Source organism: Anopheles gambiae, chromosome 2 (assembly GCF_943734735.2).
Source record: "Anopheles gambiae chromosome 2, idAnoGambNW_F1_1, whole genome shotgun sequence".
Classification (NCBI taxonomy): Eukaryota; Metazoa; Arthropoda; class Insecta; order Diptera; family Culicidae; genus Anopheles; species Anopheles gambiae.
In genome coordinates, this window is record NC_064601.1 from 45,625,681 (window position 1) to 45,643,960 (window position 18,280).

Here is an 18,280-nt window from a genome sequence, read left to right on the forward strand (position 1 = left end):
CCTTCCACTTCGATTCCGGTGTGTTGCTCTCTCTCCCAAAACGCTATCTGCCAGTGGCGTACGGGCGTACATGTACGCACTCACCACACACATAAACGCACGGTAATCACACACACACACACACATAGCCACACGAGAGCATATGGCGAACAGCGAGCAGGCACTATCTCATTCACGTAAAGCCTAAAAGTTGGGACGATTTTCATAAGCCTACAAAACCCGTGCGGGAGTAAAGCTGCACCAGCGCCGAAAGCCCGAGTGAGGTCGTTGACGGTGTGGCCATAGCATGTGTCTGTATCTAGCGAGGGCCTAGTTTTCATCCCTCTCTTTCACGTTCGCTATCTCTCTCTCTCTCAAACTCTCTCTCTTTCCACTTTGCTGCTCTCTGTACTAACGCGTGAGTGTGTTAGTAGGCGTCGGGAAGTGGATGAATTTTACGGCGCGCATGCACGCAACCCGTAACCCAAGAAGGAACAACTTCTGATAAGAAACGCTTCGGGCGAGCAGGGCAGAAAAGGCAGGAAAAAAGACGCTCTCTCCCAAAGCGGCAAAGTCGAGAGAAATTTGGCCACCGAGAAAGAGTGGGAGGAAGAGCAAGAGCACGGAGAGAAAGGCCAGTGCGAACGATACGAACGAAACAGGAAGACCAGAATGAGGCGTTGGAAAAACGAGTGAAAAACCTCATCCACTTTACACGAGCAAGATTCTGCACTGGCAAACTGGGGGGGAGGGGGTGGAGGTGGTAGAAAAAAAGGCTTGCTCCAATCTCCCTTGGAATGGAGTCACGTGCCCTGCTTGTCTACTGTCGCTGTGTGTGTACATGTGTTTGTGCCTGCGCGCATGTTGGGGTGTTGCTGAGATGCACTGCCAATGTAGAACGTACCAGGGAAGACAAACCGGAAGTAGATAGGGAAGGGTCGCCATTGCACTACCTTCGACAACGGCACTGGGGGATTATGTAGCCCTGCGATGTAGGCCACCAGCCGTGTACACCTGCACATGCACAAGAGAAAGGAAGATTGGTTCTTTACGTAGGTAACGAAAAGCATACATTTGCTTGACACATGCAGGTGTCTCCGGAAGAATGTCCTCCCGCTATAACGATTCACAGGAGCGCGAGCAGTGGGCTGTTTGTGTTTGCCAATTACTTGAAGTAACAACAGCAAAGAACTATTGTTTCCTCATTCGTTTTTTGAAGCTGCTTCAACCAGCACAGCAACAAACAAACAGGCAGAAATCCAACAAAACCCGCGCATCAGCTCAGCTGGAAGGCTAGATCCAGGGGTAGGACGTATTCTTTCTTGCAATTACTTTCAGGGAACTGGAAATTGAATGGCCAGATGTGTTATGGTTTGTGTCATGTTGTTTTTGTTCCGTTCTTGATACCTTTCTAGGCTGATATGAGCGCTGGAAGCATGGCAGGCCGTTGAGTCAGGCAGAAAGCAGAGGAGGAATAGTATATCTTTAGCGTTCTATTTTTTCTCTATCGCATGGTAGCTTAAAAATAGCCAACCATCGGATGTGGGGGCAAATTGTGACATCATTACCTACTGGTACGGGTTGTGTATGTCCTTGTGGGGAAGATCCTACTTGCAGAGAGCGCTATAGAAGTGTTCATCAGAGTTTGTACGTTCGCTTGATGATAATTGCTGGCCCGTATTGATGAACTGCTAATTTGTCCAATTTCCAATTCTATTAATTAAATCGTTTGCTTGATTATCGTCTCGATGGTCGTGCGAGATGTTCCTGTGGGACGCCCAAAGACACTTCTTGAAAGACACTAAGGCACTAACGCTCGAGCTTGGCCTAAAATACCACAATTGAATTAAATAATTAACCCTCACTAACGAGCAGCGTGTCTTCAATTTCAATCACAGCAGGGAGGTTCGTCGTCTGAAGACGCTCACAGAATAGGAAAATAGTGGAAAATACGAGTGACTGATATTCGAGCTAGTGGTACTGGTGCTAGTCTGTGTTCAGTGCAAGGGAGCATTGGCTCGTGGGTGTGATGTGTGGGCACAGTGTGCAGCTGGGCAGTGGCGGCACGCAATGTACCGGAGATCCGCGCAGCTCAGAATGAGGAGGGACCCGTGCCGAGTGCAGAAGTGTGCGCAGCAGCATCAGTCACGTCGGTCGTGTCAGCCGGGTGCGGTTGTGTTGAGCGGTGGTGGTAAGCTTGCCGGTGCGTTGGTAGCTGTAGACGGCGTCGCTCGTGACGCCCGACGTCCCACGACCATCCGGTGTGTGCGCAATCGAATCAGTCGTCAATGAGTCACGTTCGTTACAACCAGAGACTTCAGGAGCCGTACGAGCAGGAGTGGCAGCAGCAGCAGCAGCAGGAGCACGAAGAGTGGTACCGTGGTAGTAGTGAGCGTAGTAGCGAGGACCGCTCTAGGTCGTCGCAGCAGCTGCGGCAACAGCTGCGGCAACACCAGCAACAGGAGGACGAGGATTCGATCGAGGAAGTGGTACGGTTGCACCAGCAACAGCTTCAGCAGCAGCAGCAGCAGCAGTATTCGGGGCCGGGCACCTCGTCAGTTCGCCGACGTTCGGCCGGTGTGCAAGTAGGGGGAGGAGGCGGCGGCGGCGCGCTTGGTTGTAGCGGGGGTGCTGGGGGACGGGGCTTCGTTGCGGCGGTTGGCGGTGTTGTCGGGCAGGGATTCCTTGCACTACGGCGGACGCGGGTTCGTGCCGGTTGCGCCTCATAGCACGGCCGGAACAGCGCTGCCAACAGCCACAGCCCGAAGCTAGTCGTCGTTTCACGCGCCCGACGTAGACTAATGCAGTGGCGGAAGTTCGCACGGCTGAAAACGACTGCTACCGGACATTCGCGGACGCGAAGAATGCTTTGTTGTGGCCGAAGAAAGGTGAGTACCGGTTTTGGGGTGTGTTCGCATAATTTCGCATACTTTAAGGTTTCCGAGTTGGGTTAAATGAATTTCATCAAAAAAATGTGCTGTGTTAGCAGTTACATACTACAGTGTTTGCAAGCACATTATCTTTTGATGGTACTATCAGTACCACTGGAAAACATTCATAATTAATTGATTTAACATTATTTTTTTTATCTCTTGCTTCAAAATATTATTCTTTTATTGTACTATTAGGTTTAATATTATCTAATGTATTGCTCTAGTTCTGTGTGTTCAGGTATGTGTTCAAGTTATTAAATCTATGGATCGCCTATGAATGCCGACAAGGGCGCTACGGTTTAGTTCATGGGTCTTATAACTTTTCCATCCACGAGCCACGTCGTTTAAAAATAAATATCATTATTGAGGTCAATATACACGACAGCTCTTAGCTATTGGAAGGACGATTTAAAACATTGTATGAAAATTCAGTAACTCAATAATACAATAAGCCGGTCTCGTGGTACAGTCGTCAACTCGAACGACTTAACATGTCCGCCATGGACTCAAGCCGCAAATGGACCGTGCCGCCATACGTAGGACTGCTATTCTGCTATGGGGGGAAATCAATTAGTTACTGAAAGCCAGTCCCGCAAGTGGTACAGGCAGGCCTTGACTTCGGTTGTTGAGCGAAAAGAAGAAGAAGAGGAAGAATGAAAATTCAATGAAAATTTAAGTAACAAGTGACACGAAAAGCAGGAAAAATAAGTGTTACTAATCCATTCAATGGTATGTTGGAGTGAGACTCGGGCTGTTTTATTGTTATCTGTTTTGCTCGATTCGTCGTATGGGGAGGTGAGAGAGGAGATAAAACAATGCTGATGAAATAGTTATCACTTTATTTTTTCGTGTAAATCAGTGGCTTGCCGATTGGTCTTTATTTAGCTTCCTTTATTTACCTTTTGTCATTATTTCAATATTGTATCATTCATTTCTACAATCCACGAGGCTGTCAAAGGGTTAAAATAACCATAGCATAGTTGGGTCGTATGGCAGAAGTGTTTAAGAAGATCAGAAACATATTTAGATTGTAGATGCTTAACTCATGATATTAATTTTACGTTTCACTGTAAAGCAGAGGTTTTCAACCGGTGGGGAATTCCCCGCAAGGGGAATGCTGACTTTTTCATGGAAGATTGTTGAAATTTTGGCTAAATACCACGTTGCCACGCTCAACCTTCCCCTGTTACCTTCCCCTCCCCGCTCATGAACTTGTGAGTGGGGATTGTAATTATACTTGCATTTTACATGGGAGAAAAAAATACAAAAAGGTTTAAAAACCACTGCTGCAAAGTATTGCAAATAAAATAGTTAGGGTACTACAGTAGGACGCCTTTTACATTGAGGGGTAGTAGTAAGCTTGCCGGTAACTTTCACCCAGATGGCTATTTATCCGTGCTATTTCATCCGTGCTCAGGAATGAAGGTGACATGTGGTCAGAAGGAAGTTTAAAAAAACAAAAACCCATTGCCAGTCCAATCTAGGAGCAGTCCAGGACTTTTGTTCATCCTGTTTATCAAACTTTATTTAATTACTTTAATTTAATATACTTAATTTGTTTTATTTTGTATGCAGATTTTTACAGCTTATTTTTAAGCATTCACTGCGCGTCTAATCACGGCCCTTAATATTTTACCCATTTTAATCCCAACACCTCTTTTACACGTGATTCAGAAAAAAATCGATGAAAAATAAGTAAAACATGATTTTCTGTTGTCACTTCGCATTACTTCTGTCTTTTATATCAACAGTTTAATTGCTTCTTTACTTCTATCTGTCAAACGCGACCGCGGTTCAAAGTTGAATATTTGGGAGGAACATGTTCTATAGCTTTTTTAACGCTTAACAACAAATTGGGCAATACAGGTTTAAAATGTTGTGGACAGACCGCTGCCTCATCCTGAGGGCTCGCCGTTGACAGCAGGGCTGTCATCCGGTGACGTCCTCAGTGAGGATCGCGGCGCGAGAAGGACCAGTCGTCCTCTCCCCGCATTGCGTGTGTGTGTGTGCGTTTCTACTTATTACGTGTTATTGTATAACGATACCAAAGAGTAGAATAAAATATACATATTCTGTTTGTGCCGTACACACCACCGTGTTCATGTTCATTTGTGCGGACACAACATAAAATGTGTTTGCTTTTTGGAACGAGTACTGCATGTCATATTGGATTCCTCATCTATTGTTTTGAGTTGGTCTTAAGTGGTGCCTTAAGATGGAAATGCCGTTTTGGCACCCACAAATCTTAGCTTACTCACTTACTTATCCGGCGCTTCAGCCGCTTTGCGGTCTTGGCCTGCCTCAGGAGTGTCCGAAACCGCTCACGGTCTCGCGCCTTCGTCTGCCAATCTGTTATCCCGGCTTTAATGGCCGACGCCTCCATGCCAACTTGCCACCTCAATTTGGGCCTACCACGCCTCCTCTGTCCTTGTGGACGGCCTAAAAAGACTTTACGGGCTGGGTCGTCCGTTTCCATGCGTATAACACGGCACTTTTGTTTAATAGCACATAGCACAAATCTTAGCACATTTTGTTTAATAATTGGGTTTGCAGAACAAAACATACTTTATGTTGAGCTTATTCTATATTTGAATAGGGAATTTTAAAAATATACCTTTTGTCAACAAATGTAGGCCGAGAATTAAACAATATTACATTGCATAACTGTACAGTATAGTAGTAATTTAAATAAAAAAGTCTTTTGAAATGATATTGAAGGTTTGTTCTTCTTTTTGACGATCTACGTGTTCCTAATGAATGACCTGTACAAGAATTACATACAAAATAAGTACCAATAACTGAATGATCCGCACAAGGCTTGAAACCACGACGGGTATCATTGTAAGTCGGGCGAGTTGATGACTGTACCCCGGGACCATTGTTTACAAAAACTGTGCAGTTATGTGAGGCATCAAACAAAAATACTGTTATAAGAAATATTTGCTGAAAGTTTGTATACATCTATAATTTCATGCGTAATATTATTCCAATAATGGGGCCCTTTCCGTTTGAAGCTCGTAGGCTGAAATTTCAGCCTGGCAGCTGTTAGTATTGTATAGCAGTTTTCGAGCAGCTATCTAAGTGAGTATAATATACAGGTGGGCTTATCCCAAGGTGTATGAATTTAGAAGGCTGATTTTTATCGCTTCTGCTTCTGAATGAAGATTGTAAGAGTGTTTTGAGTATTCGTCAATTCTCCAGAAAGCTCGTTGGAGCAAAAGTTTTCACTCGTTCTGTTAAAAAGTGATATTCAAATTTGGTTATAAAAAATGCTATAAGACCACCTGGACTACATAAACTTTGATTCCAGATTCGATCAACTGATTTCTTTAATGCACCTTGGGATAAATGTAAACAAACCCGTGTTTTCGAGCAGGTACTCGAATCTAATTCTAGCTTTTAGGCTAAAATTTTCTAGACTGAAAATCGCAGGCTAGTTTTTTGTGTGGTTTTTTATGGATTGTTTACATGATTTCAGCCTCTAACTGTCAAACTCCATACAAAAAAAACTAACTAGAATCGTGAAGGCCCCCAATGCTAGTTATCATAAGTTTTAAATTGTTTTTTTGTGATAGCTTTTTGACATACGAAAAAGGTAAAAGTCTTCCAACTGATCATGATTTCTAAGTATAGGACTTTCAAGACGCAACACTGAGCAGTAAAATTTTAAACCAAGCATCAATTGTTCGATTTATTATAACATATCTTTACTGCATTCTGGCAAAGCATGTCTCTATCGCAGGACTTTCGCTCTAGTTGTGCTTTGTCCTCACGGATGCTTTCACCTCTATGCATGCTTACGGATGTTATGGTCTGCTAAAGATTTTGCAAGCGAAATTCTTCCCATAGCGTTCGGCACCAGCGTACAGCATGATAAGCGCTCTAAAGTCTTACGGAACAATACCAGCGACAGCACTGGCACTGGCTCCCGTCCCGTCTGCCATTGAACGAGCGTCGAGCAGCGCGAGAATAAAATGACACTAAAAACGAAACGGCACAAAAGCGGTGGAGAGGAGAGACGAGACACACAAAAAGTGGGACAATGGGCCAAGATGGCACAGAAAGGATCCCGGTGCGGTGGCATAGCTGGGCCACTGGGAAAACATAATTTATATGGATAAACAACGAATTGAACGACACCCATATTTCTCGTTACGTTCGTTCGGTCGTGTGTGCGGTATTGTGCCATGGCTTGAGGGTGGGTGGGTGCTTCATACGGATGCGATCGTTATATCGCCTCGTTTACCACTTTTATGTGTGTGCGTGTGTATGTGTGTTCGTATTTGTGTGCGAAATTGGATCCTGGCCCGAAGGACCAAAGCGGCAACGTTCGTTCTCCTCGGCCAGCGAACTGTGTGAATTATGTTTCGGAGTAGCATTATGAGACATCGATCTTTGTGATTTCACTCTACTTGTGGTCGTCTGTTCCCACTGCGCTGGGCCAACAGAGTTGCAGCCGTTGGACAACAGTACAGAATGTACCCGTTGATCGCGGTGCTCAATAAAATGGAGACGCCTGGTCGGCTACGGACGAGCGACGGTGAACACGGGAGGAAATGGAGGTCTACCATACTGACCCACCATCGCAAACAATCGGTTTCATCTTGAAGAGTTTCAGTGATGCATGAGTAACCTATTAAGAGGCAGCAGTTTTATGTAACTATCAGATTATTAGCTAGAAAATCCTATGTAAGTTACGAATAATCTATATAAATATATATTTGATTGATAACTTAAAATGCCATCTTTTGGTAGAGCATCGATACTTTTAACAAATACACTTAACACTTGTTTTCATTCATGCTAACTATCAACACAAAAAACGATGCAAAAAACGAGCCAACTGAATTGGATGGAACTTGTCCCTGAGCCCTGAGCCCAATGTTGCGAGGCATTCTCTTTCCAATAGGAAAATTGCGAAAGTGTAAAAGTATGTTATGTCATCGGGGATTAAACGGCGATTTTATTACCATAAATTTTCCATCACTCGTTCGGCACCGGGAATGCTCGAACGGTTCACGGGAAAATCGTGATCGTGCGCGGGCGTGTGCAGCAACGGAGTGGCATGTTTCGCATGCTTTCGCTCGCGCCTGGTCCAGTATTGGAAAGGATTCTTTCTCCTTTGACGCAAAACTCTCGGCCATCTTTTCTTGTGCACTTTCCTACCTACTGAAGCAGAACACGGAAGAAGGTTCGAAAATTCCTCCGCAAACATTCAAGTCATGTCCAACGCTCAATATCATGAACCCGAGGGTGAGTGAAAGCTGCCCGACTGCTTTTCTGTTCCAACTGAGCACATGGTAATAATACTAATAACAATAATACGATGATGATGATGATAATAATCGTTCGGTAATGGACTGCCAGGACGGTCAGATGGGCTGTGTGCGACGGCTGGTGGAGGCCGTTACGTTGTGAAGTGATCGATGCCGTCCGGCATTTCACTGCGGTAGGCGGATAGATCCGTCGTGCCCAGAACGGTCGCTGTTCGAAGTGAGAATCGAGCAGAAAAAGAAGAAGACGTCGAGAACGGTTTTAAACGGTTCAGAGCGATGTGATTTGGGTGTCTGCGCTCCGCAATGGCTTTTTTGAGTGCGACGATGAAAAAGTAATTAAAATGACGAGAGCCATAAGTGGCGTTAACGGTTTAAGCTTGGTGCCATCGTACGTGGAGAAATAAATGAACATTAAAAAAGGCATCTTGATGCCTGTGAAATGCTATGGAAATAGTAAAAACAATTTTGACAAATGCAAAGACTGCAAGAAACAGATAAGCACACAAATAAATTGTTGAAGAAGAATTCAGCCGGCTTTTCTTTAGCTTTAGACACTTGAAAGCACCTACATGCCAGTGGAGCTTGCTAAATCGAGCATGCATCTGTTCCGCTGCCCATCCTAAGAGCTGGAAACGGTTTGCTAAGCGAAAAGGATCAGACTGGTTGCTTTACTCCAGCCCCAATTCAATCGTTTGCTATGATATTTTAATCAAGGTCGAATCAATTTGCTTGCCTTGCTAAGTGCTCGGTTGTCAGACAGTTCTCGATACCAACTGAGTGCGATGAGCGCCGATGGTTGTGTGCAAAATAGAATAAAGAAAATGAAAAATAATTTCCGATTCAGATGTATGGCGCAAGAAATTATGCCCCAGGGGGTAAACAGTGTGTAAAGCAATAAGGAAGATAGTTTAGAATATTTGATGTAACATTTCGCACACACCCAAACATTAACGCAACTTCCGTTCTCGTCCAACCCCTCGTAAAGCAGTGGTAGTATGTAAAGCAAAAATCAATTTCCGCTTGCATATGAAGCTGCGTCGACTGATTAAGAGCAAAAACAACTTTGACCGGTTCGTGTGCGGGGTTGAACATTTTTAGAAGGCAAAAACTGCACAGAAGGATGTGTGTGTTATTTTTTCAGTTTTTTATGTTACTGTTTTGGGAAATAAGAATGTAATGTAATTTGGAAGCGCAGGAAATAGAATAACTTTGAAATTATAGACCTAAAATAAAACTCTTAGACTTGATGATTTTTTGGGGTTTCAAATTGTCTAAACCCGGAAACTCATGTAGATGGCCTGCAGCTAGATGTTCGTGCAGTTAGTCATTGAACTTAATAATAAATAACAAGAAACCCTTTGCTGAGTTGAACTCAATTGGAATGCAATTGAAGGGAAAGTATGTTAGACTACAACGACTAAGGGTAAAGTCACCGCAATATTTAAAGCATAGCTTTAAAATTCAGCGTATCGTTTGCAAAATAGCAAATCAAGCAGCCCGCAGCCATACAAACCACACCGAATTAGCCAAGCAAACGTCACCAAGCAATTGTGTTAAACATACCGAGATCGCTTTCGAACGTGCTGGAATGACGCAAAGAATGTCGGTTCAGATTAGGGCACGAAATGACAAATGCACTGGAATTTCATTCCCAACTATCTCTGTGCTACGCTCACTAGTGTCTGCACCTTCGTGGTTGAATGAAACGGAAGGGATGGGATTGAGCATATACAAAAAATGCAATAAAAGCCACTCTCGCACCGAAATCGATTGACACTCATTGCAGCGGTCCGAAAAGCGGTACCAAACGGGCTGCCGTCGTATATCGCTAATCGTACTACCATTGTGGACGTTCAAACCCACTACTACGCACTGTAATATGTACAAGTGGCATCGATGATTGTGTGGCATTTTCTCGGAAAAAAGGGGTGCATTATTACATCGGCACTGCAATGAAACATCCCTCGCCGCTCGGGATGCTTTCTCACCCCGCTCCCAATCCACAGTATATGTGTGGGAATGTGATTGTCTCGAGCAAGAAGAATATTTCGGCCATGCTCTTTATGCTTCAGCAACATCGTACGTAGAATATGAGAATTCAATGCAGTTTCCGTCTCTCGCCCACAAATGAATTGTCTCCCGCGCACACTCCCTAGCATCGTGACGGGCGGGATGCAGCGCACTACACACGGGTTGGCACAGTGTGCACTGCACAGTCAAACGAGCCTTTCTGCCCCATGCACTACCCCTGCATCCCTTTATGCGTCACCCTTCCCCCCCCCCCCCACCTTGCCATCCTCGTTCGTTCGCTCGTTTGTTGTAGACTGCAGCGTACTTTTCATAGTATTCTGTATCGCACGTAGTACAACCGAGCATTCCCATTTCCCCCGTTTGGGCTGCTTTCCCCAACCGCTCCCTTCATCCACTAGCCATTCCTCAATTTGTCCTGTTCATCCCGTCATACACACACACACACACACACACAAACGCATGCACGGTTACATATCCACTCGCTTGCTTGTGTGGTCGTTCAAAATCCGTAGCAGCTATTACGCGGACCAGAGTGTGTCTGTTCGCTCTCGATACAAGTGTGATAAATCCTCTCTCGCTTTTTCTTGTGGGTGTGTGTGTGTGTTTTTTTTTTGACAAACATAGTTAGAGTGGCCGTCAGAATTGCAACAGAAGATGCCACGATGGAGATGCCATAGGAGGTAAAGATGATTTGCAGCTGCTATTGCAGTGGCCGTTTGATGCATAGGAAAATTGCTATTGCTTGAGAGGAAACTGGCTTGCTTCAATCCTGGTTTCAACATTTTGTTTTTTTGTTTGTAGTGTAATGTTCAACAAGAGCCGAGCAGTGAGATTTTTCCTTTATTGGTAATTAGCTCCCAACTTGCTGCGATTACAAGCCACTAAAAGCACAAATCTCAGACCCAAGAGCAACCGAGCCAACGCAGCTTGTTCCATCAGCAGGGCCGTCTTGCTCCATTTGTGCGGATGCGACGTTAATCGATATTTCTCATTGGTCCCGCTCTCTCTCTCTCTCTCTCTCTCTCTCTCTCGCTCTATCCTTTGGTCGCATTGAATGGTTCTCGCTTTTGCTCGGTTCGCTGTTTTACGCAAATACTAACGCAGCCACCCACTCATACCCACACAAACACACGCACACAACTAAACGCTTACTCGTATGAGTATCTGCCCCATGGATGGTCCCAATCGAGGAGAATCGAGCGTCTCGAAACGTCCAATGTCCTTCGCGAGTCGTAAGGACAATCAAGGTGGCAGGCGGGGCAAAGGGGAGCAAGGGACGGATGGCACAACAAAACGGTACAACAGGGCTCAGGTCAATAATCATTACCGAATGGCTGCTTCGCTCAGTTTCGGTTCAGGGAGGGGGAACGGTTTATTTTATTTTTTTTCGGCTACATACATTCACGTGTCCACCGCGGCCATTGGAAATCGGGCAAACGAACACTAACGAATAGGCTACAGAGGAATGGTCGAATGGGGAGCAGCAATACCTGGTGCTACCGTACCGCAATTGATAGCGAAAGAGGTCGAATGGGATTTAATGTCCGTGGGTAGGTGTGTACGTGTACGAGTCGGAGTCACTTGATATCGCCCTCTTGCTCTTGCTAGCTGCTCCGTTTCCTCATTTTGCTCGATTGGCAGGTAGTCTTTTCATTGTTGTTGTCGCTGTTATTGTCGTGTCGTAAGAAGGCTAGATGGTGGAAATAGGCCAGCCAAGATATCGTTTCGCTCGTTCATCGACACCCGAGATGAGCGTCACCAATACCAGCGCGTCAGCAAAAAGACCATCAGGGAAAGCACACAAACTAAGCTCTCAGCTGCACTTGGTGCATCTGCAGCCGCGTGAAGCACTTAGGGGCATTTTTCAGCACAAAATACAAAACAGTCACAGCCACACACACACACACATTGCGTAAGACGCGCACTGTACGGTTTGAGTGCAGAGAGAAGCAAAAATCAAAAGCCCACAATAGGGATAGTGTTTATGAACCCCGGAAACAAAGCCACGCTCGCTGCTGGGTCGAAAATTTATGACTGATAATCAGCGACTAATTAGCGCGGGGTAAGAGAGTAAGTGAGGGGGTGGGTGATAAAAACATTCTGTTCCGTCTTTCTGCTGGATTGTTTTGTGTTCGACGCAGAGGGATGCTTTCCTTGCTGCCTTCTTGCTGCCGCGTGTGTTGCTGCCGAGCCCCACGCACGGACACGGACACGCACAGCGATCATTAATGGTTAATGCATAATTTCCTCTGCAGCGGCATCGGCCGCCCAAGGATCTGATTGATGGCGGTCAATTAGCCGCCCGTGAAAAGGGGTACGCCGTGGGAGAAAGATTTATCGGGCGAAGGTCAGGCAACGTGGCAGCGGCAGTGTAGGAAAAAAAGGAGAAAAGGAAAAAAGAAAACACGAAACATGACAGTGAAGATGAGGGCACGATAATGCCATTAACCGGAGTGCTTGTAATTTGCTTTCGATTAGCGTACCAAGTACGGGGCACGGACGCTGCAAACATACAGAACGTACATAAATGTTGCTCGACACGCCAATGCTGATTGATGGTTGGTGTCCTTGGTTTGTTGTTGTTTTGTGCAGTGTAGCGCCTACCTGAATGACATACCGATGGATGACTTACGGATTGGATATTGGATGACATTGTTTACACTAAACCGTAGAAACTCAAATTAAACTTAATATAATATATGGTAGCATGTTAATGCTATAACCTGCTATACCGTTATGACCAATTATTGCAAGGACCACTTTTCAGTTTTATCATGAAGAGCTTCATTTTCTGCTCTTCATGTTTCTTGTCGAAAAAACTACTCTCCAGTAATACGTTTAAAACTGTCATTTAAGCATTGAATTTTGAATAGCTTTGAAATTTTAAAATTAAAATATGATGTTGTCCCTTTGTTTGACATTCCCCCAGCTAATGCGGAAGGCTCTAGCTGATATTTCAGTAACATGTGGCCATTCAGTGTTTTCCGTTTTTTAAGGAATCCTTGTGGTATAAAATAGAACCATATCCTAGCTTTGGCATCTCTGCAGACGAGCCAGTGATTAGTGAGCACCTACGCTTTTCCGATGATTAAACGCTGTGCCAAGCTGTCAGCCACTTTCACCACGCACATCTCTGATTCGATTGTTTGCAACACCGGTTGAATGAAACGATGGCATTAACTCCCACACCCACAGACAATAGCTGCACAAGAAGGTCTACCAGGAGTTTTATTGACAGTGTAATGCGCCCACCAACATTCATGACATTTAAATCCATCAATGTTGTGTTGGAGGTATGAAACGCCTTCTGCCGAAATGAGAAGATGTTTTTGAATATTACGCCAACGCGCGGTATTTCCACAGACACACACACACAGACATGGGTGGGTATATCAGACAAACATCGAAAGGAAGGATGTTTGAAGGATAGGACAAATGTAATACTCTTTAGTATTAGCATTTTTCCAAACGTAGCGTCACGGCATCGCAGCCATTCGACTGGTGGGAGGGAACTTGCTTGGGGCTGTTAAAATGTTTGCAAGTTTTGCATGCGAATGTCACTGGCCAGATTCTGTGAACGCACGCACACACAGCGCCGAGCGCACGCAACACTCCATTTTGAAGTGCTCACACGCGGCCGCCAAGGATACTCGAGCTCCATTACTACGTGGGAGGAGGGCGGTGAGTGGGAGCCATTCCGTCGCGCTCTCACCAACACCCACACGCGCCGTGAGTTACTTTCATTTGTGATAGTGCAGCTTGCTGGTGTGTGTCAATGGACAGCAGAGTCAAGAACTTTTCGTGCAACCGTTTTTTCGTCGTCCCTACACATCCTACGTGAGTCCTCCGAGCTACTTGGTAAGATACGAGCAAGCAGTTAGTGTAGAGCATTTACTGTGTTTGTGAGTCATATAAAAACCACGTGTAAGAGAGAGAAACAGAGAGCTCGTGCGAAAGAGAGAGTGTTAGTGAGAGAAAGATAAATTGTAAAAAAACATCCGTCGTGTTACTGTAACCGAAATGGTCGTGCTTTCAGCTTCGGCTCGTTATGAAGCATACACGCGATATTTCGTGTACCCTGGTACGACGCCAGGCTCTGCGTCTACACATCCTTCTGCGCGTATCGCGTACGTGTATGGGTGAGGCTCGGTGCGCCGTGTGGTGCCGAGAACACACATATCCTTCTCTGCCAGTGTCATCCACTCACGGTCGGTCGGTCGATCAGGTTCTAGTCCGAGGGCGAGCGAGCGCCATTTTTGGGACGGCGTTGCACAAACTCAACCGCTGGGCTGAGGATTTCTGCTGGGTGATTGGGTTTCGGTTACTCGTTTGATTCCTTTCTGCAAGCGCCCAAAGCCAACGGCTGGCCCTATCCCGTCAGTAACTGTCACGTCCGTCCGTGTGTGAATGTTTGTGTGTGTGTGTGTGTGTGCTTGTGTGTTGATAAAGTACAACAATTTTCATATCCAGCAAGCGGGACCACAGCAAGACGATCCCGCCGTACCGAAAGTTCCTTAACCGCGTGGTGAAGGTGACCCATTTGCAGTGCTGCGAAAGCAGAGAAAACAGTTTGTTCGCGTTCCTCTGTGCAAAAGGGTTGAGATTTCCCAACAAAAAAACAACCAGGCAAAGAAAATTCCTACTTCTATGCGCACACATTACTACGCGTGTCTGTGAGTGAAGTTGTGCTAGTGTGCATGCGTTTCTTTTCCAACGATTGACCCGTGTGGTGCCAACAGTTGTGCATTTTGTTGTTTATTCGGTGGCAGGTTTGGTGCGTGAGTAATGCACGCCAATGTTCCCACCTGCCAGACGGGGCAGCAATCGAAGTGGTGATCCAGTCCACTGCGAGCATAAGTGCGAGTGTGCATACGTGTAGCCGCGCAACAATCGTTGCACAGTAGTGCAAAATTAAAGCAACCGAGGGGGCCAAATAATCGACAGGAAGTAACCAAAACCATCAACGACATATCAAGTGAATTGCTCAGTAGTAGTGGTAGTAGCTGCTAGTGGCTGGTTTTAGCACCGCGCTAGTATATTTTGGAGTAGTAGGCAAGCAAGCAAGCAAACGGAAACGGCTCAAACGGAGCGGCAAGTGGAGTGTAATTGTAATCCGAAACGGAGGCGACGGGACGTGCGAGTGTTCGCGGGCATAAATGTGCGATAGTGCCACCACTGGATGCTTTTTCTCGCGGAGCAGCAAGGTGAGGATTGGGAACATTACGGCTCCAAAGATGCTGTCGTCCTTCGAGCGCTGCTAGCTCGGACAGCCGTTTGTGTGTCCGTAAAAGTGTCTGGAAAAATGGAACCCCACACCATGCATTATTCATTCCCACGGAGGTTTTTTTTTGTGTTGCTTCTTCTTCATTTTCTTGCATTACTCCAAGGCTGACGTGTCGAAAATGAAGGGAGCGCTCTCCCTTGTAAGGGGTTGGAAAAGTGTAAAAGGGGCGAGAGTTGTGGGTGGAAGCATGGAAAAAACTATGCCAGTGTGTGACACAGTCACGAACCGTTAACAGCAACGATCCAGCCTTTTTTACGGACACGCACACTTACACACACACACAGTCATCCCATACATTGCAGTTTCGTAAGGAGGTTCTCTCGTATCCTTTGATATTGTAACTCATTCGTCCTCGCTCTCTCTCTCTCGCTCTCTCTATGAAAATGACAGAAAAGGACACGTTCAGAATGAAACTCATGACGAGAATTATAATGGAGGGTATCCGTGTCTGGCGGTGTACACGTGTGCGTGCAGTGATGGCTGTTCGCTCAGTGTCCTTTCACATTCACTCAGTCTCCTTCTGGCGCTCTCCTGTGCGTATGAGGCTCTCCTCGCTCACTATCAAAGAACGTTCTGCCAAGTGAGTGACTATGCGCGCAATTTTCCCTTTTATCAGCGTGTGCGTTGCAAAGTAGTGACGATGGGTGGGTGTAGGGAGGGGAAGGGGAGCTAGCTGGAGCGTGTGGAAAACGTGTGTGGAAATTCGAGTAGCGCTCTAGCGCGCTTGCGTGTATTCGTGCCGTCCGCAGAGACGGCAATGATGACGGCGACGACGACGATGACGGTTCTATTCAACAGTGGAATTTTCATTCACACCACCACTATCACCAGCACTGCTACCTGCCGCCGTGTTTCACTACATGCAAGTCTGCTCCAATCGGGTCGGGTTCACACAGTCACATCAGTTTTTTTTTGCACGAATTGTGGGAGCTTTTTTTTACTACAATCCTGCACATGCAAATGATTGCATTCTCGATCCTTCACACACACACTCACACAGACACATGGATTGCAGTTACGGGTGGGTGGATTTTTTCAAACGCTAATTACCATGTACCCCTCTCCGCACACAAATCAGTGACGTTGGTCATGGACGTCCTGAACAGATGAAATGACTTTCCACTCTATGGTTGGAGCGATTTTGTTTGAAACCGAAATAAAAATTAAACCTATTTGTGTTCCATGCAAGGACGGTTGGGTTAGAGTCATGAGGAGAGAATGAAAGCGTGTTTTGCAAGAACTAAACTCATAACTCGGAACAGCGAGCTTGCTGAGAATATTTGAGAGTTTTCGAGTGAATTGTTTTTAATTTTAAACATCTTAGAAATGAATCGTTTCGGTGGCATTGCGTTATCAACATCGAAAGAATTGCTTCTGTTCTGGGAAGGATGACTTGACCGTTCAAAATATTACGTTTTGCATTCACAGAAGAAGCACAGCTGCTTCTTGCGAGGGGACGATATTAAACCATGATAAATAATTAATTACACAGTGGAATGAAATGGATTCCTCAAAAGTGGAAGGGTCTTTTGAAGCATTGCCAACAAATATTAAACATGGTTTTAATGGGAAGGTGGACCAACAGTTCTATTATAACCAGAGTAATGAAATTGCAGCTTTTGCCTTGGTACATCTATGTACACCTGAGTTCTGTAACAATTATAACAATTCCATCATGCTGGGCGTTGAACGAACACAGCAACAAAAACTGTCGCTCGTTTGACAGTAATTAGGGCTCAAACATGTTACAGCGGGGGAGGAGATTACATCTCAAGTAGGAGCAACACACTTTCCCCATCGCTGGCACTTGACGAACGATTTGGCTTGAAGTCACTCGATCCTGTCAGATGCAGCAGCACGATGAAACCTTGCATGACAACGCATAAAGCCTAATGGAAAAGCTTGACAACATTGGTTTTGAATGATTCAAAACGTTGTGTCATGGGGTTCTTTGGGGGTAATGGGTTGCTTTGTTTTTTTTTCTCTCTTTTTCTTTTGGAAGGTGTGAATAGAACAGATTGAAGTTAATAGGAGGTCAGGTGTGTTCGTGGCACTCTGAGTGCTTTAAGTGCGGTATGCGTGTGTTCTCTTAATGTAGGGTATGTTGCGTGTTGGGTAGGATGAGCTTTAAACTAAAATAAAAATGTATATTATCAATCAGTTATTTGTGATTAAAATAGGTGTCCATGAACTTATTGTTCAGATTAAATAGTAAAAGGTTGTCTGTTTTATTTTTCGAAAACTGCATTTAACCACGTCAGAGCCTGTTATCGCAATTCTTTGCTCCTATTGCGCTAGACGTTTGACCCAGGCGCTAAATCCAAACGTCTTCTGACCGATTAAATGGAACAATGATTGTAATAATAAAGGAAACAATATAAATGTATCATTATGCATTCGTGTTGTAAATAATTTGAGTTATTGGAGCATCGATGGTTCGATCGATGGTTTAAATCAAGGGTCCCTAAACTTTTCAGTTCGCGGGCCGCATTGCTTCACAATCAACGTTGTTGAGGGCCATTTTGACGCTACCTTTAGTGGAGTGGAAGTTCAAATCTCGTTTCAATAAGAAAATATTACTGAAATATATCAAATTTCTACAGCTTTCTTTTGTTGAATCTTTATTTTCGTCTTTCAGAAGTAAAAAAATCATTAAAAAAAAGATATTTAATTTAACCGTAACCCAGTCCTCGCGGGCCGTAGTTTGGAGACCTCTGGTTTAAATGGACGTTTAAAGTTAAGTTTAAAAGGAAAAAGCTCTCAATAAAAGCTCGCTC

At 45.1% G+C, this 18,280-nt stretch overlaps 2 protein-coding genes across 7 annotated transcripts in view; both read left to right on the forward strand.

Annotated features, from left to right (window-relative positions):
* The window catches only part of LOC1278773 (rho GTPase-activating protein 100F), a 36,995-nt gene that overhangs the window by 1,207 nt on the left and 17,508 nt on the right, over positions 1-18,280 (forward strand). For 3 of the 6 annotated variants that reach the window (XM_061642623.1, XM_061642626.1, XM_061642624.1), the window contains exon 2: positions 1,878-2,867. In XM_061642623.1, coding sequence (XP_061498607.1) covers positions 2,781-2,867 — 87 coding nt within the window. In that variant the 5' untranslated portion in view covers positions 1,878-2,780. Of the gene's footprint in view, positions 1-1,854; positions 2,868-14,346; positions 15,424-18,280 lie in introns of those variants that run through there. The other 3 variants (XM_061642627.1, XM_061642628.1, XM_061642625.1) reach the window with 2 other exon arrangements.
* On the forward strand, positions 2,268-2,708 carry LOC133392087 (ataxin-8-like). The gene has a single exon (XM_061650374.1). The coding sequence runs from the start codon at positions 2,268-2,270 to the stop codon at positions 2,706-2,708; it is 441 nt and encodes a 146-aa protein (XP_061506358.1).

Bases quoted from the DNA above. Each gene is read 5' to 3' on its own strand.
- LOC133392087 (XM_061650374.1), top strand. From the start codon at position 2,268: ATGAGTCACGTTCGTTACAACCAGAGACTTCAGGAGCCGTACGAGCAG.